The sequence below is a fragment of the Chiloscyllium punctatum genome, chromosome 44 (assembly GCF_047496795.1).
Source record: "Chiloscyllium punctatum isolate Juve2018m chromosome 44, sChiPun1.3, whole genome shotgun sequence".
Lineage (NCBI taxonomy): Eukaryota > Metazoa > Chordata > Chondrichthyes > Orectolobiformes > Hemiscylliidae > Chiloscyllium > Chiloscyllium punctatum.
In genome coordinates, this window is record NC_092782.1 from 10733072 (window position 1) to 10759474 (window position 26403).

Consider the following 26403-nt stretch of genomic DNA (forward strand, 5'->3'; position numbering starts at 1 on the left):
CACTAACTTTTTTTTTCCCATTTTGTTCATACGATATTGCACGTCATGTCCATACTTGGGGACATAATCTACAGAACATTTGAGAAACTATTCAACCTGTGCCATATACAAACCAAAATGAAAACCACTCCAACCTCAGTCATAGAATTTCACTATGCAGATGATATTTGTGTGTGTGTGTACTTTCTCTGATGCTAAGCTCCAAGTCATTGTTGACTCCTTCTGTGAAGCATTTGAGAAAATGACCTTTTAACTTCTTGCCTGAAAAAGTAAGATTTTCTTCCAGCCAACCACTCCAGCAAAACTCCTCCCATCATTTAAGATCAACAGTGAGCTGCTCGAAAATATGGACCATTTTCTGTATCTTGGGAACCTCCTCTCAATAAAGGTAGACATGGATGAGAAAATTCATCATTGCCTCCAATGTGTCAGCTTAGCCTTTGGACAATGCAGGAAGAGAATACTTGATGACAAGGATGTACAGAAGACACGGTTTATCAGGTGCAGCATCCTCATGCTCCTATATGCTGCACAAACTTGGACAACGTATTGCAGACGGATTTAATTGCTCGAGAAGTAGTGCCAGCAATACCTTTGCAAAGCTTCCGACTCCAGTAGAATGTCCAACAGAAATGTCCTCCCCAAGCCAACTAATCACTCAAAACCAACTCCACTTAGTGGGAAATGCTGTTTGTATGTCTGATGCCAGACTCATAAAACAAGTGCTCTACTTGGAACTTGGCCACAGTAGGACGTGCCAAAGGAGGATAGCAGAAACACTTCAGGGACATATTCAAACCACCTTGACAAACATAGCTGCTGAATCATAGCAGATTCTACTTTGTGATTAACGGAGATAGAGATGGCATGTTTGGTGAGGCACCTACAACATTGATAGACTTTGACAAGAGCATGTAGGGGCAAAGTTGAGGCATCAAAGGGAATGCGAGAACATTGTCAATAACTCATCTGCTCAAATCTTCAAGAACCATATGCAGCAGAGACTGCAGATTGCACCTTGGACTTAGCAACCATCCTAAAACCTATCTAACAGATTGAAAGTAAGTCACCTCAATCCAGAGAGATCAAGCAAAAGGCATAGCCTGCAAAAGATAATTCTGAGTCAACAGATGTATATTCTGTAGATCAATCACATTTAATAACAAATAAAACAACCTATTTTAGGGAGCTTAACACATGATAATCTCCCAGGCTTCTTCACACTGAGAATCATTTTGTTGAATTGTTTGACTGTAGTTTGCTGTAGTAGCCTTCCTAATGAATACTGTTCTTGAGCTTCACGTTTGGAAGTCTCTGCTTGCCATAGTTATCTGCAGAAATCTCAAACAAGTTCTTACCTATGATTTATAATTTAAAATGTTGCATATTAAAACACTTTGAACAGGCATTGAAAATTGAAATTTATTCTGGAAATCAGGTGACTACGTACATTTCTAGTGAAAACAGAAGTAGCATTCAAAAGAGACTTTGATTATTATCTTACCACAAATCAATATAAACAGGCAATGAAAATGAACAACAACAGAACCATAGATAAAACAAAAACAGACACTTACATGGAGATAGGTTAGGTTCAGAAGTCTATAATATATCATCTACAGAGCAAAGTACTCTTTCGCTAAGCAAATTTTAGAATTCATAACATTCTGCAAAAAGTACCAATTGACTCTACGGTGTGGAAATTGTTATTTTAGTCATTTTTAAACAGATGTTGTTCCTGTGTGATGCAAAAAACACTAAACTGATTCTTGGCATAATTAAGTAGCAAATCTAAGTGATTGGAGGAAATTGTTTTTCACTTGCTCTTTGAAATGATCACAGGTGTTAGTATTCTTGTTCTCTCACACTGCAGTGTTTTGCTATGGCTTATGCACAATGGTTAAAATCAAGCTACTAAAAATGAATCATGAATGAGGACACAGGGTGATTACAGGACAGAAAGAAACCATTTGGCTTGTTGAGCTCAAGCCAGGTCTCTGAAAGACCAGTTTAGCTTTCCTTATTCTCCAATCTTTCCAAGAGCCTACAAACCTTCTTTTCCAGCATAGAAAGGTTAAATGAGAAACAAAATTGAAACAAATTGTTAACTCATTGAAATGAATGACAACTTGTTTGAATATTGTATCTTAACCCTGCTGAGCATATCAATTACTTTGGATGTACTGTTACAGAAGGGTTGGAAAAGTAACTGTTCAAAAAGGTTGCTGGTATACTGATGTAGATATTCAAAAGCAAACATGTGTATCTTATTTCTGTATCTGTATGTGAGGCTGTCCTTCAATCAGGAGGAGAAAGTGAGGACTACAGATGCTGGAGATCAGAGCTGAAAATGTGTTGCTGGAAAAGCGCAGCAGGTCAGGCAGCATCCAAGGAACATGAGAATTGACGTTTCGGGTATAAGCCCTTCTTCAGGAGTCCTTCAATCATCCTTATATACAACTCTGAATATTAGCGAGTTTTGAGAAGATTTATAGCTCGGGTTGAGGTTCTGGATGTATATTTGCTTGCTGAGCTGGAAGGTTCATTTTCAGACATTTCATCACCATACTAGGTAACATCAGTGAGCCTCTGGTGAAGCACTAGTGTTAGTGACCCACTTTCTATTTATGGGCTGAGGTTTCCTTGGGTTGGTGACATCATTTCCCATTCTTTTGGTCCAAGTTGATGTGTTTGTTGATAGAGTTCTGGTTGTAATCCCATGCTTCAAGGAATTCTCGTGCATATCTCTGTTTGGCTTGTCCTTGGATGGATGTCTTGTTCCAGTCAAAGTGGTATCCTTCCTCATCTGTATGTAAGGATATTAGTAAGATGTTTGTCTTTTTGTGGCGAGTTGATGTTCACGTATCTTGGTGGCTAGTTTTCTGCCTGTTTGTCCAATGCAGTGTTTGTTATAGTTCTTGCAAGGTATTTTGTAAATGACATTAGTTTTGCTTGTTGTCTGTATAGGGTCTTTCAAGTTCAAACAAACTGCTCTGCCAACCATCCAACTCAAACTTTGGGTTCGCTACGTGGATGACACCTTTGTCATCACTAAACAAAACAAATTACAGGAAACCTTCAAGACCATCAATAACATCCTTATTGGCATAAAATTCACTAAAGAGGAGGAAAACAATAACAAACTGCCATTCTGAGATGTCACAGTAGAGCAAACAGCCAATAGCAAACTTCAAACCAACATCCACAGGAAAACAACACATACAGACCAAATACTGAACTATAGAAGCAATCATCCCAACACCCACAAATGAAGCTGCATTAGAACATTATTTCAACAATCTACCACACACTGCATTTTTTTTACCCTCTAATCACCATGTTTTTAATTGTTTGACCAATTAATCAGCACATTGTTATTTATAATTGGTTCATCAATGAAATGAATGATGAACATTTTTTAAAAAATGATTCTTAGTACATTTGGGTACTTTAGCTCACACTACATTCTTGCTGTATGCATGCCAAATGCACTGGAAATGCATGCACTCGTCAGTCAGTCAACCCAGTTGCTGTTTGCAAATTGCCTAGTATAAGCCTTGTTTCATGTTATACAGGATGTTCCGACTGGATACATTTTAACTCTAAATAGCATTTGTCAATTAATTTATAAACATCCTGCATTATTAAAAATCACTCAACACCAGGTTATAGTTCAACAGATTTATTTGGAAGCACAAGCTTTTGGATCACTGCTCCTCCAAAAGCTTGTACTTCCAAATAAACCTGTTGGACTATGACCTGGTGTTGTGATTTTTAACTTTGTCCACCCTAGACTAACACTAGCACCTCCACATCATCATGCATTGATCTTTTCTGTACTTGTTTATTTGAAAATAATCTTCTTCGAATGAAAGCAAGCACTCAGTCACTAATTTTAATAAAGGACTTGCAGTTATGTTGAGCCTTGTCACTTCCTCATAGCATTTCACAAATAATTAACTATTTTTGATGTACAGTTCCTATTGGTGGAAAGGCAAATACAGTAACCAATTTTCTGCACAGCAAAGCAGCAATACTGGCAGCTTGAATGCTAGACCAGAAACCTCATGGAAGTGGGATGAACAGTGACCATTATGAGATGAGTAAAAGCAATAACTATTTCTCGTTGATGGTAGCCACCAATGGTACTTTTAAGAACCTCTAGTTTGACTTCTGAGCAATTGAAGAAACTGACCATAGCATGTAGACACATGATGTGATCATTCCTAGTCTAATTTAGGAAAAGGAACAATGTGTGTTAAGTACCTGATTTGCAAATGCAATGAGCCAAATGACAATTTCAGGATACGTGTGGATGCCTACTTAAGGACCTAATCCAATGCAGTTGGTATCACACTTCCACCATGAATTGGACTCTTGGGTGCCATCTTACACTTCTAAAATGAGTTCAGCATAATCATATTCTTTGATAGTCAAACGTATTTCATTTATGAGTGCACTTAAATGTAAGTTTGTCCAATCTCAATCCAATTCCTGGTAGGTCTACAACATCTACCTATCCTCAAACAAGACTACATTAGCCATGGACACTACTATTTGAGCAGTCATGCATCTGATGTTGTCTTGTTGATATATATTTGGAAATAGAACTTTAAATTCTAGGACACAGGAAAAATTATGATTGTGTCTTTAACTGGATAGATCCCCCTTTGAAAGAATTTTAGGTTTAGAGATTATGTTCACTGAAATGTGGACTTTTATGTTATAAAGTGAAGTAGAGGTATAGAGTCAGAGTCCTACAGCACGGATACAGGCCCTTTGTTCCAAACTTGTCCATCCCAACCAAAATGCTAACCCCATTTCCCTGCACTTGGCCCATATCCTTCTAATCCTTTTGACCTTGTGGGTATTTTATTTTCAGTATCAAGAAACAGAGAAACTTTTGATCAGGTGTTCTGCTGACATATTATTGAATTCAGTCCTCTACAGGGTTGAATAGTTAACTCAGATTTCCTCCTTTCTGCTCCTCCCTTCTGTTACAGACAGACCCCAGGTGAGGATCCCTGAGTTATTATAGTTCCAGACAGGATATCTAAATTGTTAAGCTTCTAGGTCAGGAGAAATGAAACAGCTCCCCTTCCTTATTCACCTGCCTCATCCATAGTTGATTGCAGCAAGGTTAATTTTTACAGGATACCTTGTCTCTCAGACCAAATGAATTTACATTTAAAAGGAGCCTGGTTAACCAGGTTTTCTTGGATTAAGAAATGAATAATTTTGTTATTTACTAAATGGGAGAATAAATAATAATGCAGGACACATATACACAGATTAGAAATGAGAAGCAATTCCAAAAAAAAGTTTCCAAAAACAGGTTAATCTATGAATCATTTGTTAAATGTGTATAATAGAATATTCTTGCCATTATAGATGATATTACTGGTAGTGGTAATGGTGATACCTGAACAATCAATTTTGAAATTCTTTTGTCCTGGTTTGACAGGCTTACAGGCTATCTGGTTTCTAACACTCTGAGTGAGAGAACATTGAACCACGTTATCTGCAACACATAGGTCACTAGTGGGTGCTTCATCGACTATCCTTTACAGTATACTTGTGTTCAAACCCAGTGAGCATACATGAGCATCTCAATTCACTTGCCTACTTTCCTCCAAAAAAAAACACATGGATTGGTGTTAAATTGGCTATTAATCTCATTCTTATGCATTCATGAAGGGGAATCACAAACCATGATTCTCTCCCAGATTGTGGACTTTTTGCCCATCTTGTCCTTATCTGAGATAACGTCCAGGAGATTACAGTTCAGTTTGTAGCAAGTTCCTCCTCTTTTAAGTCCATTCCTTTGAAACTTCATTGATATTTCTTCAGATATGATGTTTCAGGATCTCTCTCTCTCTCTCTCCCTCTCCCTCCCTCTCCCTCTCCCTCCCTTCCCCCGAATTTACGTCCACAGTTATTTGGTTGGCTACAGAAGTTCTCTCTTAAAAAGCATGTTAGAATTAAACCTTCACTGTGTCTGCAGGTGATCCAGAATTATGATCCATGGTCATAGCACTCCCTAACCTACAGGAGTAAGAGTATATTATTTGACTGTGTGGACTGCTTTGATTGGTTTAGGGGCCATGACTGTTGGAAGTTTATTTGAAGGTTGGTGCTTGTTGCATCCAAAGATACACAGACATTGGTGGAGGACAGCCAATATGGTCATGGATCTGTTGATGATTGGTGGTGCTTTGAGGGAGAAAAAAACACATGTGATATGAGGAGTGTCCTACATCAGTTATCCTGGCTGGAGAGATTGTTTCAATGAGGGATGGAATGGAATTGATGGAAAAGTATAGGAAGGAAAGGGTAGCATGGCAACAGTTGATGAGATGATAGAATTAAATGTCTCAGATGGTAAGGACAATAATTTGAATAATTATGATTCAAATGCAGATTCACTAGAATTTTAATGAGATGTTGTAGAAATAATTATCAGGTGAATTGAAAGAAACATCCGTGTTGATGCTATAGACAAAGAAAATGATAACTGACTATATTCTCCAAAATGTCTGCACAATCCAATTCTAATGGGCATGTCACCACACAAACTTAGACTCAAGGAAGGAATAGCTCTAATGTTCAGATCAAACTTGATTCTTAAAGAAAAACTGTCAAAGCTCAAGACTGACAACTATCAAGCTGTTTTATTTGGTGATGTATATTGAAATTATAACAGGTAGATTGTAAACCTGTCTTTTTTACTTTGGAGAAAACACTTTGCAATATTCTTTCATGTTCTATGACTAAACAAATTACTCGATCAGACTCTTGATAAATATTATTTACATGTCTACATCTGTTTCTTGCACATGGACAGCCGATCACTAACTGTTATTTAAAGAGGGACAGAATTGGAGAATAGGGAAGTTATGCTAAACTTGTATTTTGCTGCAAACTATAAAAAGGATACTGGGGAATTGGAGAGTGCAGAGAAGTTTTACATGGAAGATACCAGGCAGGAAAGGATTGCTATGTTGAGATTCCTATCTCTTGAGAAAGAAATGTTGAAGGATGGCCAAATTGAAGTCTATAGATTGATTAACTTTTTTTGATTGAGTGGACTCAGAGAGAATCTTCCGTCTTTTAGGGAAAAGCTTAACTAGTGGCCATCAATAATATAGTCACCAAGAAATCCAATAGGAATTCATAATAAACTTCTTTGCGAAATGAGTAGGGAAAACATGGAATTCAGATTACAAAGTGTAGATTAAATGAAAAATATGCATTCATTTAAGAAGAAAGGAGACAAGCAGATGGGGGGTTAGGAAATAGAGATTTACGATAATAGATTTTATTGGGAACACATTTGGGGGAACGCTCAAGTACAGCATAAACACTTGTTTGAACTCATTGGGTCAATTAATCTTAAATCAGTACCATAAATCCTGTGCAATACCATAAAGCTTTAAGTTGTTTTCTCATATACAGAAATTTTGATGCTATTCAAGTCATTAGACGTGGAAATTGTACGTTTAAAGAAATGCTATTGCAGCAAAGATGATAATTTGACTGCAAATGGTAATAATATGATTAACTTGCTAGTTTTCCATGACAGCACTACTTGCATACTTCACAACATATTGGGAAGCCCTGGCTCAACAATAATGTAGTTCGCTCGAAGTTTCATCCCGAGCGCACTACTCTATTGTAAATGGTTATTTGCACATTTCTCCTGTGCCTGTTTATTGTAAAATGCATTGGGTGCAGTGCAGGATGTACCTATTCAAATGTGTTACTAACCAGTGAATTGTCCTTGGCTGTCTCAGATCAGGTTGCAGACTGACCAGAGGATCCCTCCAATGTATGCCAAAGATGCGTGTGGCATCTACAAAGGTATCATCATATTTGTCAACAGGTTACGTCCCCTCTGATAGAGTTGGAAATAAATGAATGGATTGTTCAGATGATATTGCAATACATGCAAAGAAAGTGTGGGGAAAAGAGAAATCTCATTACCTCAGGGCAAATTAACCCATATTACTTAATGTATTTGATACTTAGAATCATAGGAGATGGCGTTAACTTCACATATCAGCATTTGGTTAACCTGCAAATTATGTGTCTTAGTGCTAGTCAGGGAAGTATGATGGACTTGTTCACAGTAGCAGTCATTGTTTTTACCTCATTGATTTTAACCCTACTGCGAATCCTCTTGCAAGGATGCCTGCCTTGAAGAAGTTTTCCTCCTCTCTCGACAAGAATCTCAGGGAGTCCCTCTCCCACTGCAACTCCCAGGTCATTTCCTCTGCCCTGAAGCTCTTCAACCATGTCGTGATCTCTCCACGCTTCAGGCTCTCTGCCTTTATTCCTGATGAAGGGCTTTTGCCTGAAACGTCGATTTTGCTGCTCCTTGGATGCTGCCTGAACTGCTGTGCTCTTCCAGCACCACTAATCCAGAATCTGGTTTCCAGCATCTGCAGTCATTGTTTTTACCTTGTTCACAGTAGGTAACATGTTAAAAAAACAAGCGTTTACTTAGCCAAACACAGTTGTTTTGCCCATAACAAGCATTATTGATCACAATTCATTTTATTTTACGCTATCTTTAGTAAAGCTGTTGTCAAGTTCCTTCTGTAACTGATATCTCCTGAAAATACGTTGCGGACCTTTTTGCTTTTAATCTCTTTTTTTGTACTTACTTTATTGCTCCCTACAGGCCAGTCAGGGAACAGCAAGTGCAACAAATATGTCAATTACAGTCTCGCAATCTGTCTTGGCTGTGTTTTGCTGCAGGTTTCGTATGAAAATGGACTGGTTTCTGCCTTGTTCTGAAGAATTCTGCAGTGCATTGGGCTTATTGTGAATTTAGAAACTTGCACCTACCTCATCCTACTTGATTCATGGAGAATGACACAATCATTCGAGATTGTGCACAATAGTAGGTACCTGCTGTTCATTTTGCTGCAGGGATTCCCCTTCTGTATGCAGTATGGGGATGCTTTATCTACGTGCCCTCCCAAAATAGATATGAATGATCCATTACAGGAAATCCCTAAAACAGTTGCATTCACAATAGGCAGATTACCTACACAACGTGCTTCTCAATAAAGTCATGTCTGAGTTTCCTAAAAGAACTGTCCATCCCTAAAACTTGGTGATCATCGGCTGTAGCTTCCTGCAGTGTGTCTCCATACCTGAAGCTGGGTGTGTATGGGCTGGAGTTACCTACATGTAATGTTCCTATGTATGGGCTGGTTTTAGCTATAGGGAGTATTCCACCCTGAAAATGTGTATTTATGGACTGGAGTTGCTTTTGAGGGAACACTACTTGCTAAAGTTGGATGTAGATGGCCTGGTGTTTCCAACAGAAATTCTTCCTCTCCAAAGTTGAGATTGCATGACCTAAAATTACTTATAATGAGTGTTCTTGAGTGTGGGCTGGTGTTAAAGAAAATCACTACAATTGATTGTGGATAGGGTGGCATTACCTATTAGGAGTGTCTCTCTGTACTGTTGTACGGCTGGCTTGGTATAACCTCCAGAGAATGTCCAACCCTACAGTTGGGTATAGATGGGTTGTTGTTACTAGAAGAAGTGTCACTCCCTTCAGTGGGTGTGGATGGGCTGGCATTACCTGTAGAGAGTGTCCCACCCTACACTTCAGTGTAGATAGGCTGTTGTTATCTATAGAGAATTTCCCTCCTTACAGTGGGTGTGGAAAGGCTGGCACTACATACATGGGATATACTTCTCTACAGTTGAGCATTAATGGGTTATTGTTACATGAAGGGACTGTTCCTGCTTGAGTTGCCTGTTGTGTCCCTCACTACAGTTGGCTGTGGATGGGCTGGTGTTACCTTTAGGAAATGTCCTTGCTGGTGTTAACTATAGGGACTGTCCCCACTAACGTTACCATTAGGGAGCGTCCCCAATGTTACCTGTAGCGTTACTCTCTACAATTGGCTGTGGATGGGCTGGCGTTACCTGTAGGCAATGGCCCCGCTGGTGTTACCTGTGTGCAGTGTCCATGCCAGCTTTATCTATAAGGAGTGTCCCTGCCATCTTTACCTGTAGGAAGTGTCCCTCCCAGTGTTACCTGTATGCAGTGCCCCTGTCAGCTTTATCTGTAGGGAGTGTTCCTACTGGTGTTACCTGTATGCAGTGCCCCTGTCAGCTTTATCTGTAGAGAGTGTTCCTACTGGTGTTACCTGTATGCAGTGCCCCTGTCAGCTTTACCTGTTGGGAGTGTTCCTACTGGTGTTACCTGTATGCAGTGCCCCTGTCAGCTTTACCTGTAGGGAGTGTTCCTACTGGTGTTACCTGTATGCAGTGCCCCTGTCAGCTTTATCTGTAGGGAGTGTTCTTACTGGTGTTACCTGTATGCAGTGCCCCTGTCAGCTTTATCTGTAGAGAGTGTTCCTACTGGTGTTACCTGTATGCAGTGCCCCTGTCAGCTTTACCTGTAGGGAGTGTTCCTACTGGTGTTACCTGTATGCAGTGCCCCTGTCAGCTTTATCTGTAGGGAGTGTTCCTACTGGTGTTACCTGTATGCAGTGCCCCTGTCAGCTTTATCTGTAGAGAGTGTTCCTACTGGTGTTACCTGTATGCAGTGCCCCTGTCAGCTTTATCTGTAGAGAGTGTTCCTACTGGTGTTACCTGTATGCAGTGCCCCTGTCAGCTTTACCTGTAGGGAGTGTTCCTACTGGTGTTACCTGTATGCAGTGCCCCTGTCAGCTTTACCTGTAGGGAGTGTTCCTACTGGTGTTACCTGTATGCAGTGCCCCTGTCAGCTTTACCTGTAGGGAGTGTTCCTACTGGTGTTACCTGTATGCAGTGCCCCTGTCAGCTTTACCTGTAGGGAGTGTTCCTACTGGTGTTACCTGTATGCAGTGCCCCTGTCAGCTTTACCTGTAGGGAGTGTTCCTACTGGTGTTACCTGTATGCAGTGCCCCTGTCAGCTTTATCTGTAGGGAGTGTTCCTACTGGTGTTACCTGTATGCAGTGCCCCTGTCAGCTTTACCTGTAGGGAGTGTTCCTACTGGTGTTACCTGTATGCAGTGCCCCTGTCAGCTTTACCTGTAGGGAGTGTTCCTACTGGTGTTACCTGTATGCAGTGCCCCTGTCAGCTTTACCTGTAGGGAGTGTTCCTACTGGTGTTACCTGTATGCAGTGCCCCTGTCAGCTTTACCTACAGGGTATGTCCTTGCTGCTGTTACCTGTCGGCAGTGACGCTCCCTGCCCTTGGCTGTGCGTTATGTCCGAGGGGTCGATGAGGGCCAGTGACTCGTCTGCGCGAGCGGGCCGGTGTCCTCGCGCCGCCCGCCCACTCACTCACTCCCTCCCTCCCTCCCTCCCTCGCGCGCAAGGGCGCGCGCGCGACCGCGGTTACCTGTGAGGGAGAGGGGCGCGTGCGATGACGGTTGGAGGCTGTGCGCGTGCCCGCGTGCAGGGGGCGGGGCTGATCCAATGCTGCGTCGGGAGCGCGCAGGGATCAACCCCCCCCCCCCGCTCTCAGACATGGCGGATTACAGGTCCGAGTGGCTCCGACTGCCTGGCTCCTGGTCGCATGGGGTTACACGGGACGGACGGGTCTTCTTCATCGAGTGAGTATCGGAGGCGGCTGCACTGTGGCGGTTACGGAAAGCTAACATTTGAATTTATAAATACACTGACCGTGTTTTTTTTTTCTCTCTCTCTCAAACACAGTGAAGAAGCGCAGAGAACAACCTGGTTACATCCAGCGACCGGCGAGGCCGTCATCAGCGGACACCGCAAAACACCAGGTGGGGATCGGGGGGACAGGCAGCGTTCACCTCGGCCCCCCCCCCCCCATCCTCAACATCAACATCAACCTCCGACTCCAGGCTGGGGCAGGAGAGGCCACAACACCCACCCCCCCCCCCCCCCCCCCCCCACCATTCCCAACTTTACTCCCGTCTGCACACTGCTCCTCACCCCCTCCCCTCAAACCATCCACACCCCCCCCTCCCCACATCCCCCCCCCCTCCCCACATCCCCCCCCCCCTCCCCACATCCCCCCCCCCTCCCCACATCCCCCCCCCCTCCCCACATCCCCCCCCCCCTCCCCACATCCCCCCCCTCCCCACATCCCCCCCCATCCCCCCCCATCCCCCCCCATCCCCCCCCATCCCCCCCCATCCCCCCCATCCCCCCCATCCCCCCCATATCCCCCCCATCCCCCCCATCTCCCCCCATCTCCCCCCATCCCCCCCCATCCCCCCCCATCCCCCCCCATCCCCCCCCATTCCCCCCCATTCCCCCCCATTCCCCCCCATTCCCCCATTCCCCCCATCCCCCCCCCATTCCCCCCATCCCCCACCATTCCCCCCCATCCCCCCCCCCATTCCCCCCATCCCCCCCCCCCATTCCCCCCATCCCCCCCATCCCCCCCCCATTCCCCCCATTCCCCCCATTCCCCCCATTCCCCCCCATTCCCCCCCCCATTCCCCCATTCCCCCCCATTCCCCCCCATTCCCCCCCATTCCCCCCCCCATTCCCCCATTCCCCCATTCCCCCATTCCCCCATTCCCCCCATCCCCCCCCATTCCCCCCATTCCCCCCATCCCCCACCATTCCCCCCATCCCCCCCCCATTCCCCCCATTCCCCCCATTCCCCCCATCCCCCCCCATCCCCCCCCATCCCCCCCCATCCCCCCCCATTCCCCCCATCCCCCCCATCCCCCCCATCCCCCCCATCCCCCCCATCCCCCCCATCCCCCCCATCCCCCCCATCCCCCCCATTCCCCCCATTCCCCCCATCCCCCCCATCCCCCCCATCCCCCCCATCCCCCCCATTCCCCCCCCATTCCCCCCATTCCCCCCCATTCCCCCCATCCCCCCCCCCATTCCCCCCCATCCCCCCCCCCCATTCCCCCCATCCCCCCCCCATTCCCCCCCCCCCCATTCCCCCCATCCCCCCCCATTCCCCCCATGCCCCCCATCCCCCCATGCCCCCCATCCCCCCCCATGCCCCCCATCCCCCCCCATGCCCCCCATCCCCCCCCATGCCCCCCATCCCCCCCATGCCCCCCATCCCCCCCCATGCCCCCCATCCCCCCCCATCCCCCCCCATCCCCCCCATCCCCCCCATCCCCCCCATGCCCCCCCATGCCCCCCCATGCCCCCCCATGCCCCCCCCATGCCCCCCCATGCCCCCCCATGCCCCCCATGCCCCCCATGCCCCCCCATGCCCCCCCATTGCCCCCCCATGCCCCACATCCCCCCCCCATGCCCCACATCCCCCCCCCATGCCCCACATCCCCCCCCCCATGCCCCACATCCCCCCCCCCATGCCCCACATCCCCCCCCATGCCCCACATCCCCCCCCATGCCCCACATCCCCCCCCCATTCCCCACATCCCCCCCCCTCCACTCATTCCCCCTCCCCTCTCCCCTCATTTCCCCCTCCACCCCCCTCATTCCCCCCCCCCACCCCCCTCATTTCCCCCCCCCCACCCCCCTCATTTCCCCCCCCCCCCACCCCCTCATTTCCCCCCCCACCCCCCTCATTTCCCCCCCCCCTCATTTCCCCCCCCCCCCCACCCCCCTCACTTCCCCCCCCCCCACCCCCCTCATTTCCCCCCCCCCCCACCCCCCTCATTTCCCCCCCAACCCCCCTCATTTTCCCCCACCCCCCTCATTTCCTCCCCCACCCCCCTCCCCCACCCCCCTCATTCCCCTCCCCCACCCCCCTCATTCCCCCCCCCCTCCCCACCCCCCTCATTCCCCCCCCCCTCCCCACCCCCCTCATTCCCCCCCCCTCTCCACCCCCCTCATCCCCCCCCCGTCATTCCCCCCCCCACCCCCCTCCCGTCATTCCCCCCCCACCCCCCTCATTCCCCCCCCCCACCCCCCTCATTCCCCCCCCCCCCACCCCCCTCATTCCCCCCCCCGTCATTCCCCCCCCCCGTCATTCCCCCCCCGTCATTCCCCCCCCCCGTCATTCCCCCCCCCGTCATTCTCCCCCCCCCACCCCCCTCATTCCCCTCCCCACCCCCCTCATTCCCCCCCCCCCCACCCCCCTCATTCCCCCCCCCCCACCCCCCTCATTCCCCCCCCCCCACCCCCCTCATTCCCCCCCCCCCCCACCCCCCTCATTCCCCCCCCACCCCCCTCATTCCCCCCCCCACCCCCCTCATTCCCCCCCCCCACCCCCCTCATTCCCCCCCCCACCCCCCTCATTCCCCCCCCCCCCCCCACCCCCCTCATTCCCCCCCCCCCCACCCCCCCTCATTCCCCCCCCCCCCACCCCCCTCATTCCCCCCCCCCCCCACCCCCCTCATTCCCCCCCCCCCACCCCCCTCATTCCCCCCCCCACCCCCCTCATTCCCCCCCCCACCCCCCTCATTCCCCCCCCCACCCCCCTCATTCCCCCACCCCCCTCATTCCCCCACCCCCCTCATTCCCCCCCCCACCCCCCTCATTCCCCCCCCACCCCCCTCATTCCCCCCCCCACCCCCCTCATTCCCCCCCCACCCCCCCCCACCCCCCACATTCCCCCCCCCCCCACCCCCCACATTCCCCCCCCACCCCCCACATTCCCCCCCCCACCCCCACATTCCCCCCCCCCACCCCCCACATTCCCCCCCACATTCCCCCCCACATTCCCCCCCACCCGCCCCCACGGCCCCAACCGCCCCCACTCCCTCATCCCCATGCCCCCGCCCCCACCCCCTCATTCCCCCGCCCCCACCCCCTCATTCCCACCCCGCCCCCAAACCCTCATTCCCACCCCCACCCCCACCCCCACCCCCACCCCCACCCCCACCCCCACCCCCTCATTCCCACGCCGCCCCCCCACCTGCCCCCACCCCCTCATTCCCACGCCGCCCCCACCCCCTCATTCCCACGCCCCCACCCCCACCCGCCCCCACCCCCTCATTCCCACGCCCCCACCCCCTCATTCCCACCCCGCCCCCCACCCGCCCCCACCCGCCCCCACCCCCCTCATTCCCACGCCGCCCCCACCCCCTCATTCCCACGCCGCCCCCACCCCCTCATTCCCACGCCGCCCCCACCCCCTCATTCCACGCCCGCCCCCCCCGCCCCGCCCCCCGCCCCCCCCCCCGCCCCCCCCCCCCGTCCCCCCCCCCCCGTCCCCCCCCCCGTCCCCCCCCCCGTCCCCCCCCCCGTCCCCCCCCCCGCCCCCCCCCCCGTCGCCCCCCTCCCCGTCGCCCCCCTCCCCGTCGCCCCCCTCCCCGTCGCCCCCCTCCCCGTCGCCCCCCCCGTCGCCACCCACGCCCCCCCGCCCCCATCCCTTCGTCCCCACGCCGCCCCCACCCGCCTACACCCCCCCGCCCCCCTGTTCCCCGTTCTCCTTCCCCCCACACCTCGCTGTTCTCCTCCCCCCCCACCTCGCTGTTCTCCCTCCCCCCCACCTCGCTGTTCTCCTCCCCCCCCACCTCGCTGTTCTCCTCCCCCCCCACCTCGCTGTTCTCCTCCCCCCCCACCTCGCTGTTCTCCTCCCCCCCCACCTCGCTGTTCTCCTCCCCCCCCACCTCGCTGTTCTCCTCCCCCCCACCTCGCTGTTCTCCTCCCCCCCCCACCTCGCTGTTCTCCTCCCCCCCCACCTCGCTGTTCTCCTCCCCCCCCACCTCGCTGTTCTCCTCCCCCCCCACCTCGCTGTTCTCCTCCCCCCCCACCTCGCTGTTCTCCTCCCCCCCCACCTCGCTGTTCTCCTCCCCCCCCACCTCGCTGTTCTCCTCCCCCCCCACCTCGCTGTTCTCCTCCCCCCCCACCTCGCTGTTCTCCTCCCCCCCCACCTCGCTGTTCTCCTCCCCCCCCACCTCGCTGTTCTCCTCCCCCCCCCACCTCGCTGTTCTCCTCCCCCCCCACCTCGCTGTTCTCCTCCGCCCCCACCTCGCTGTTCTCCTCCCCCCCACCTCGCTGTTCTCCTCCCCCCCCCACCCCACCTCGCTGTTCTCCTCCCCCCCCACCCCCACCTCGCTGTTCTCCTCCCCCCCCACCCCACCTCGCTGTTCTCCTCCCCCCCCACCCCACCTCGCTGTTCTCCTCCCCCCCCCCACCCCACCTCGCTGTTCTCCTCCCCCCCCACCCCACCTCGCTGTTCTCCTCCTCCCCCCCCCACCTCGCTGTTCTCCTCCTCCCCCCCCCCCCACCTCGCTGTTCTCCTCCTCCCCCCCCCCCCCACCTCGCTGTTCTCCTCTCCTCCCCCCCCACCTCGCTGTTCTCCTCCTCCCACCCCCCCCACCTCGCTGTCCACCCCCCACCCCCCACCTCTGCTCGCGCGGCCCCCACCTCGCCCGCTCCCTCTGCCCGCCCCCCCAAACACCCAAACCCCCCTCGCCACCGCCTCTTCCCCCCCCCCCCCCCCAGACATTCTGGAAATGTTCATTGCTGGATTCTATTAATTTTTCACCTTTTTTTCACCTCATGGCAGACCTACCAACTGGTTGGGAAGAAGGATACACCTTCGAAGGGGCTCGATATTACATTAAGTAAGTAATTCAAGAAGATAATAGGTTCATGGCCTGTTGACTGTGCGAGTGGCTTTATGCAGTCTCTGATAGCTCTGTCCTTCTTGTACGTCTGTGTTCTTTCCAGTAGGATACACGTTTGTGCCTTTTTAAAGATGACATACTTTGTAGAAAGTTGTAAAACACAGATTGTGTGTTTTCTGTGAGGTGGGCGTGTCACATCAGTTTGATTTCAACATCGGTTCCAACAATGCTTTCATTCAAAACTGACGCTAAAACGTCAGTCGAAATTTAAACTTGCAGGCAGTCGTTATTCTCATCAAGGTTTTTGGTAGGTTGTTTACTGGCAGTGACGTGCCAGATTTAGTTATTCCAATTCCATTATACAAGAATGAACAAACTTTTTCCCCTTAATTTTGTTTCCCTCATTTTAAAGAGATCAGTGTTATTACAATCATTAATGCAAGGATGATATTTTTGTTGCGGGGGAGGGGGGAAGAGAAAGAAAGCTAGCGTCATCCTTTTTAGATATCGACCTGTAATTTGCAAACTGTAAATACTGGCTGCTGATTCTGTGCTTCTAGTCAAGTGACAGTTTGTTTATTTCCCTGCGTTATCAAGAAAAATAAAAACAAGTTGAGAATTATTTGACGGTTTTAAATCAAACTGAGTATGTGCTTAATAGAAATAATTACTTTAATACTGCTCCACAACTACGTTTGTATGTGTGTTGATTGGCCTTTTATTAGGTGTTATGTTAGAAAGTAGTAAAATACTCTACCTTGTGGTATAAGTGTGATATGCTATGGAAACCTTTTCTGCTGATAATTCTGTAAATAGATCTTAACAACACAAGCAGTTTTGCCTTAATCCTTATGAAGCAGGATTCTTGAGGGAAAGCAATGTGCCTGCCGTTGTTATTGATTTCCCATCTTGTTAAGTTTAGTTTTGTAGATTATTCAGATTTAGATCTTACTGAAAATTTGCATGGTGCACTTAATTTTATTTTGTTCTGTTGTTTTAGAGAGCAAAGTGTGTACTCAAATTATATCCAGCTGTAATTTGCTATATGCTTGAGATTGATAGTTATCAACTGTGTGGTTTTAACTCATTTTATTTTTGACTCTTCTCAATCAATTATTCCAATAATCATGCTGCAGTCAATCCACTTTCCGCATTGCCTCAGATATCCCGATAATAAACACCTGCAAAAGAAAGTAGAGGTCTTGAAATGTAAATGTGAAGTGGAGGGCAGCAGAAAAAGGGCTAATTTTGGTATAATGTAAATGGATACTGGAGGTCTGGAAGAAACAAAAGCGCTGGAGAAGCTCAGCAGGTCTGGCAGCGTCAGTAGAGAGGAAATCAGTTAACATTTTGAGTTTAGTGATGCTTTGTAATTGGGTTATTGATGTCAGTGTGGTTACAGGCAAGCTGTAATGGATGTGTATGAGCGGTTCCATGACCGCAATTAGAATTGGCTACCATCAGAGGCACAGATTTTGGGTAAATCTGTCAATTGATGAAGCATGTCTATTTAGATATTCAGTACAGAAGTGAAGCATAACTTAACCTAAGGATGATACTATATACCTTGTATAGTCTGATTTCTTTGGAGTCAGTGTGCCTCTTTTAGTTGGAGGAGACTATTATTTTCCAGTTAACAAAGCAGTTTTTGATTTGACTTGTTAACGATTTGTAATATAGTAGAACCCTGATGATAAATAGAGGCCACAGAGGCCAATATCCCATCACCAAGTCACCTTTATTTGCATGTGGAAAGTCCTTAATACTGACTCAATTCCCTCAGAGCTAGCTGTCAGAGTGAACAGGATGTCTGACACTCCTGTTGTATGTCAGCTATGGCTCCCTGATTGGACTAGATTAACAGCCCTAATCAGAGAACTCGTATTCTATGATGACCATCTGACCTTATTACAGTCACTACAAATAGTATTCAGAATAAAGCCATATTTGAAGGCAAAAAACCTGTGCATTTCAGCTTTGTAGACATTTTTGACATTTAATTTCCAATCCATTGTTCTAAATCATCTTCCTATTAACGTATACTATAAATAGTATTTGGGTTCCACATAAACAAAAGGGTTCAGATGCCAAATTCAAATAATGCTATTTTACAAAGATTAAACATTAGTGTAGTTTAATTCTTTTCTAAGTATATCTTTTTTCTTAAGAGGGATAGGGACTGCATTGAGTTTCAATTTGTGAGATTGAGATAATGTAGCATTGAGAGCATGAAATGTGAATATGCTCATCAAGAAATAGATCAGTGATTTTTGTGACTTAATTTATGTCATAGCAATGCTGTTCAGGTTGGGATAGCCATTATTGGAAACTTTGTAAAATAATTGTTGCAAAATAAAATAAATTTCCTCATTTTGGATGAATGCTTCCATACTTATTAATTTTCTCTGCATGTCAGAAGCATGTGAGTTTAAATGAAAGAAATGAGACCCTTAGGTTTAATTTGACATCAAAAACCAGTGTTTCATCCTGAGTGGGTGTTCGATAAGGTAAGGTAGCAAAGACTGAAGGAATGGAGATTGCAGTGAACAACCTCACTGTGATGGAGTTATGTAGAAGATGTAGGTTGTGTATGTTGGAGAAATGTAGGAGAATTTTAGTGAACCGATTTCTTGATTCAGGAAGGCCTGAAGAATGTGTACTGATGATGGTGTTCAAGATTGTGAAGGCTTCCAGCAAACACATCAAAAAGGTGTTGCTTGATCTAAGAATCTAACAGAGCAGAATTTAGAACTACCGAGAAGCCTTTTTAAAAGTTTCTGTTAACAGTGGTATGTGAATATTCTTTTGAAGAGCATTAAAATGTCACAACAGAATTTGGTTGCTTTCAATTTTCTTATACTTATGGTTGTGGCATATTGCTGTTGAATTTTGTGGATTTAAGGTACTATTAAAAATAGTAAACATCGCAGTATGAAATAAATGACCATTTCAAGATTATTGAGCGCATAAAGATATCTTGTTTTTTATATCTAATTGACATGAATTTTGTACAGGAACTTAAGGCAAGACTGTCTGTGGTCAGTGTAGTGGCGTAAATTGGACAATAACTCATGGAGGACAAACGTTGCTCAAACAAGGAGATCTGGAATTTTTGCTACATGTCAATCTGTTGCTGCCATAAATTCTTCTCTCTATTAGAGCCAACAGAAAAGTTGGGACTAATATGTTTAGGTGCAAGTGAATTTTAATTACAGGCAATCATAAGTATTGTTGAATAAGGTGTTGCCCTGATAATTAAGGATGCAGATGATTGGTGGGCAGCATTATTGTCTATGTAATATAAGTCTGTCCCCAGATGGTAAACTCAGATTTTCCTGTTAATGTTTTCTGGGAAGCTATTCGGATAAGTCAATTAGAAATTCTGACATTGACACCTCCAACTTTGAATTGGAGAGTTTGCTGCCTGGGTTGCAGGCAAGCTGCCTGTGAATTCCTAGGCAGTTCCACAGAGATCAGGTATTGGGACTTTTCCAGTGTTCCGACTGGATCTTGGGTTGCACGTCTGCTCTCTGATGGTCTGGAGATTAGACAATGTATGTTTTTATCTTGGTGAGGATTCTCCAATCTTATTGAAGAAACTTACTTTTTCTTGCTTTGCCTTGCTTGTAGATGCCACAGGTCCCCTATAGAGGGCGACATGCCAGAATAAAGCAAATATTTTCTCAAAAACTCCTTGGCTAGTTGGAAGTGAACACTGTTTCTTCACTGTTGTATGCAAAATTCAGGCCATTGTTGATGTAACGTTATTAAAACATGGCCACTTTTGTTTTCACTAAACTCTTAAAATGCATCACTGAATGTTATTTAAAATACTGAATTACATTTAAAACATATTATCTGGTCATTATTACATTGCTGTTTATGGGAGCTTGCTCTGTGCATAATGGATCTGTGTTGCAACTCTTTCTGTATTTTGGAGGATGTGAAGTACAGCAATTCTGGGTTTGAATAAAAAGCAAAAGGTTTCTTAATGGTAAGATTTCATGCAAATTTAAAAAATAGAAGTTTGTATGTTGAGTTCTGCTATATGTGGTGTTGACATTTAATCTAAATTTACTAACTGCAAATTTTCACTGTACCCTGCTACAAACTGTCTCAACTTGTGAAGAGAAACCAAACTTAGTTTCCAATCCAGTGACCCCTCTTCAGAACATTCTCTCTGCACAGATGTGGCTAGACCTCAGAGTTTCTCCAGCAATTTGTTTTTGATTCAAATTTCCAGTATCCACTGTTCTTTGTTTTACCTTAGTGTCTATTGCTAAACTTGTTCATTAATCTTTCGATGCAAGCATAAAGGTGTTAAGAATGAACTTGTGTTCAGTATGTACTTGTGTGCTTTAGTTTTCCCAAAGAAGTTTACAACAAATACTTTTGTTCTGAACTACAGTTACTGTTATGAAAAAAACACCCATGAATGAAGGATTTTTTTGGTCTTGACAAATTTTAAAAAATAATCTGTAAACAATCTTCCATCTGGAACCAAGAATATAAATGGTCTAGACTTTGTGGGGCTTTTGACATGAAGCGTCAGCATTTGCTGTCATTTCTTCACTGAATCTGCCACTTTAGGATATAGCGTAAACACAGATTAATTCAGAAATTTTGAAGTTGTGGTTTGCCATTCACTGCTCTGGGTTGTTCTGTAGCCCCTTTGAGTCAGTGATCTGTGGAATCCATTTTCCACTTAAATATTACTGTTTTGAGATATCAGGAAAGTTACATGAAGTATACCTGAGATTTTAATGGTGATCTGACCAATGACTTATTGCTGAATAATAGATATGGCTATTTAAAAAAAACTTTGTATTCATGGAATATAAAATGTCTCTATTATAAATTATTTTTGTCAATTTTCTAGGTTTTAAAATTTATGTATGTTTGAGTTTGTTTTTTTATCACATCTACTGAGATACAGCGCAAAGTGGTGTTTTGCAAGCTATACAGGCAGATTGTACCATACAAAGTGCATCAGGGCAGCAAAACAGAATGCAAAACATAGCGTTACAGCTCTAGAGAAGATGCAGAGAGAGAGAGATCAACGTTAACATTTGAGAGGTCAGTTCAGAACTCCTATAACAGCAGGGAAGAAGCTGTTCTTGAATCCATTCACACGTATTCAAACTTTTATATCTTCTGCTTGATGGAAGAGGATGAAAGAGGATATAACAAGGCTTGGAGGAGTTTTTGATTATATTGGTTGCTTTCTTGAGGCAGCTGGAAGTATAGATGGAGTCAATGGATGGAAAGCTGGTTTGTGTGATGGACAGGGCCGTGTTCATGACATTCTGTAGTTTCTTGAGGCCTTGGGAAGAGCAGTTGCCATACTGTGCTAAGATACATCCAGATAGGATGTTTCCTGTGGGGCAGCTATAAAACTTGGTAAAAGTCTTTGTAGACTTGCCAAATTTCCTGAGGCTTCTGAGGAAGTAGAAACATTGCAACAGTCAAGAAAACATAACATCGATGTGGTTGGACCAGGACAGATTATTGGTGATCAACACTCCCAGAAACTTGACACCGTTGACCATCTCTACTTCAGTACCATTGATGCAGACAGGGACATGCAATCCACGCTGCTTAATGAGTTCAGTTACCAGCTTCTTTTTGCTGATGTTAATGGAGAAAATGTAGCCTTTACACCATGCTACTAAGCACTCAATCTCTTTCCTGTACTCTTGTCTAATTAAAGCTTGAGATCTGACCCACAATGGTGATATCATCAGTAGACTTGTAAATGGATTGTGGTGGAATTTAGTTGAGTGTATAAGGAGTATAATATGGGGCTGCGTTCGCAGCCATGCAGGGCATTGCTGTTGAGGATTATTGTGGAGGAGGTGTTTTCACTTATTCTTCCTAATTGTGGTCGAGGATCCAATTAGAGAGTGGGGAGCAAAGACCTAGGTCGCTTGAGTTTGGTGGTGAGTTTACTTAGGATTATGATATTGAAGGCAGAGCTGTATTCAGTAAACAGGAAGCTGACATTATCCAGATGTTCCAGGGACATACGGCCAGATGGCGTCTGCCATGGATCTGTTGTGATGGTAGGCAACTTGTAAAAGATAAAGGCAATCTGTTAGGCTGGAATTGATGTGAGCCATGACTAACCTCTTGAAGCATTTCATAATTATGGAGGTCAGAGCAACCGGTGGTAATCATTGATTATCAATGCTGCTTGATTTTTCTTTGGCACCAAGATGATGGTGGTCCTCTTAAAGCAGGTGGGGACGTCAGATTGTAGTAAGAAGAAATTAAAGATGTCAGTGAATACACCCACCACCTGACCCGCACGTGACCTGAGGGCATTGCCAGAGACTCCATTCGGACCAGTTGCTTTCTGTGGGTTCACTGTCAAGAAGGCCACTCTAATGTCTGTGGTGCTGACGCTGGTACAGGTACATCTGAGGCTGTTGGGACAAGCGGCATTGTTCCACTAACCTTCTGTTTAAAGTGAGCATAGAATGCGTTGAGTTCAACATGGAGGGATGTATTATTGCCTGCTCGAATTTGCTTTGTAGCCCATTCTGTCTTGCCACAAATGACAGGTGTTCATGTGGTTATTCTGTGTCTCAAGTTTAGTTTGTTATTGCCTCTTGGCACGCCTGATGGCTTTGCAAATATCATACCTGGATTTCCTGTATAGGTCAGAATTGCCTGACCTTGAATGCCTCTGACCTGGACTTCAATTGGGAGTGGATCTTCCAGTTCATTGTTTCCGGTTGGTGAACATTGTGATTAAAGTTTTTGGCACACAGTCTTCTACACACTTAATAATGAAGTCTGTAATGGTAGCGGCATACATATTTAAGTTGGCTGCTGAGCTCTTGAATATGGACCAGTCTACTGGCTCTAAGCAGATCCACAGTAGCCCTTCTGTTGCCTCAGACCAACACTTATGTTATTTTCTGTACTGGGTTCTCACTCTTCAATTTCTGCTTGTAAGCCAGGACAGGGAGCACAGTGTTGTGATCAGGTTTTCCAAAGCGCAGACAAGGGATGGAGCAGTAGGCACCTTTGGTTGTATTCTGGATTAGTGGTGCTGGAAGAGCACAGCAGTTCAGGCAGCATCCAAGTAGCTTCGAAATCGACATTTCGGGCAAAAGCCCTTCATCAGGAATAAAAGCTTTTATTCCTGATGAAGGGCTTTTGCCTGAAACGTCGATTTCGAAGCTACTTGGATGCTGCCTGAACTGCTGTGCTCTTCCAGCACCACTAATCCAGAATCTGGTTTCCAGCATCTGCAGTCATTGTTTTTACCTTTGGTTGTATAGCGATGGTCAAAAATGTTCATATGTTCTTGATTTTTCAGCCATCACAATTTGTACCATGTATTCCAATCTGTATTTTGCTTTTTGTAACATTTCTTAGCAGGTAATCTGATTATCAGTTTTTCATTTTTTGATTGTTGAAATAATTCTTTTAATGCGATTAAGTGTTGGATAGCTTGTTGATATCACTGCAGCACAGCACTCAGAATTCCGATTAAACAGCAATATAATTGCACCAGATTGATAGATTTGAGGCTTTCTTAAAGATTAATGGTGAGTATTCTTCCTTTGCCACTGATTGGAAAATCCAAATCATTCCTTTTGTGCCTGTACTGGTCATCAGATTAAAAATCAGCAACATAATTCTGGGTTTCAGATTACCATAATAAACTGGTCAAATATCATGGTTTACGGTGTCAGTTGTATCCTTCAACTGGACTGCATTGCAATCATTTCCAGGTATCTTGGGGCAATATATGTGCCCACAAACCCTCTTAAATCTCTTGAATGAATATTGTTGCCATAAGCTACATGAAAATAAATATTATGCACCCAACACAGTTCAGTGGTATTAAGACTATTTGATGGAACATAATTGACTTCCTCCAAAACGGCACATCCTTACTACGTCATTGAGCCTGCTGGCTGAATGTTTTGCAAAACATCAAGTTGTTACTGTATAATTACTTGCTGGTACTTTAGCGATACCCTCCTATTTACCCCAGGGAGCCCACATATAAAAAAGCTGCACATAATTACTTGTACCAGTTTGAAAATATGTAATGAAATATTTGCAGGAATCCAGTTATTGCATTCTGCTTGTAGAACAGAATCCTAGACAATGTTATTCCTTGAAAGACTACTTCAAGAGTATCATTGACTCAGCAGTGAATGTTTGAGTGTATGTCAGATTGGAGGAAACAGTAGGCTTGGCATACCATACAAAGGAAATCCTGATCTTTGAGCTCACTGTAATCACCAGAGCCAATTTTTTCACACAACAGACTTGTTTCCATTATACTTGTATATGTCCGAGAATGTATACAGATATGTGGAAAAAATATTATCACTTTTTTTTCTTGAATTTCTAAGCAAAATACAAAAATTTTACTTGTGCTTTATAAAGAGAGTTGTGTTCTTCTCATAAGTTGCTAACAGCAGTATCTTCCACATCATCATTACTTTAAAGGTGCAGGTCAAATGGAATTATAAAAATTCAAGCTTGTCTGCTGTTACAACTTGAATATAAACTGAAACTTTTTGACCAAGTAAATAATAAACACACTTCTATTTCAAAATTTCACTGGAAGCTAAATCAACTTTATCATTGCCTCTAGACTTGCTGCTGATTTTTAAAAAACCCTTGGGAGTAAAGTAAGCATATTTCACAGATGTATTGCTGAGCTTACGACAATAGACAATTGTTTGCAATTTCTCCGACCTCTGTCTGTCTGCCTGTATCTCCACCCTCCACCATATTGTCTGAAGCCACTGACTTATTCTTCCACATGATTTCATGGGAAATCACGACGTGGTAGTTTCCTTAAAAATTCAGAAAAATGAGTGTCATTGAGCTTTTCTTCTTAGAAGAGTGTTACTTTTGCATACCCGCCGTACCAACCAGTACCCTTCCACTGACACCCTCCTTCGACTGACTGAACTGGTCCCCACTCTGAACAACTTCTCTTTCCAATCCTCCCAGTTCCTCCAAGGCAAAGGAGTAGCCATGGGCATCCGCATGGGCCCCAGCTATGCCTGCCTCTTCGTAGGATATGTGGAACAGTCCATCTACTGCAGCTACACTGGCACCACTCCCACCTTTTCCTCCACTACATCGATGACTGTATCGGCGCTGCCTCGTACTCCCACGAGGAGGTTGAACAGTTCATCCACTTTATCAACACCTTCCACCCTGACCTCAAATTTACCTGGACCGTCTCAGACTCCTCCCTCCCTTCCGAGACACCTCCATTTCTATCTCAGGCGACCGAATCAACACGGACATTTACTATAAACTGACCGACTCCCACAGCTACCTAGACTACACCTTCTCCCACTCTGTCCCCTGTAAAAACGCCATCCCATATTCCCAATTCCTTTGTCTCCGCCGCATCTGCTCCCAGGAGGACCAGTTCCAATACTGAACAACCCAGATGGCCTCCTCCTTCAAAGACTGCAATTTCCCCCAAGACGTGATTGACAATGCTCTCCACTGCATCTCCCCCACTTCCCACTCCTCTGCCCTCGAGCCCTGCCCCACCAATCGCCACCAGGACAGAACCCCACTTAGCCTCACCTACCACCCTGCCAACCTCCATATGCATCATATCATCCGTCGTCATTTCCGCCACCTCCAAACGGATCCCACCGCCAGGGATATATTTTCCTCCCCTCCCCACCCCCCACCAACCCAACCTCCACTCCCGGCACCTTCCCCTGGAACTGCAAGAAATGCAAAACGTACGCCCACACCTCCCCCCCCTTACTTCCCTCCAAGGCCCCAAGGGACCCTTCCATATCCACCACAAATTCACCTGCACCTCCATGCGCATCATTTACTGCATCCGCTGCACCCGATGTGGCCTCCTCTATATTGGGGAGACAGGCTGCCTACTTGCGGAACATTTCAGAGAACACCTCTGGGACACCCGGATCAACCAACCCAACCA

At 46.4% G+C, this 26403-nt stretch overlaps 1 protein-coding gene and 1 long non-coding RNA gene across 15 annotated transcripts in view; one reads left to right on the top strand and one right to left on the bottom strand.

Annotated features, from left to right (window-relative positions):
* Window positions 1–1408: 1408 nt before the first annotated feature.
* LOC140466717 (uncharacterized) lies at window positions 1409–8496 on the bottom strand. The gene is made up of 2 exons (XR_011955270.1): window positions 8149–8496; window positions 1409–3051 (listed from the first exon to the last, which is right to left on the bottom strand). It is a non-coding gene; the product is annotated as an uncharacterized lncRNA (long non-coding RNA).
* Window positions 8497–11400: 2904 nt separating this feature from the next.
* Window positions 11401–26403, top strand: part of plekha5 (pleckstrin homology domain containing, family A member 5) — a 342774-nt gene continuing 327771 nt past the window's right edge. For all 14 annotated transcript variants that reach the window (XM_072562215.1, XM_072562217.1, XM_072562221.1 and 11 more), the window contains exons 1-3: window positions 11401–11570; window positions 11674–11750; window positions 16388–16445. In XM_072562215.1, the coding sequence (XP_072418316.1) occupies window positions 11434–11570; window positions 11674–11750; window positions 16388–16445 (272 nt within the window). In that variant the 5' untranslated portion in view covers window positions 11401–11433. The remainder of the gene's footprint in view (window positions 11571–11673; window positions 11751–16387; window positions 16446–26403) is intronic.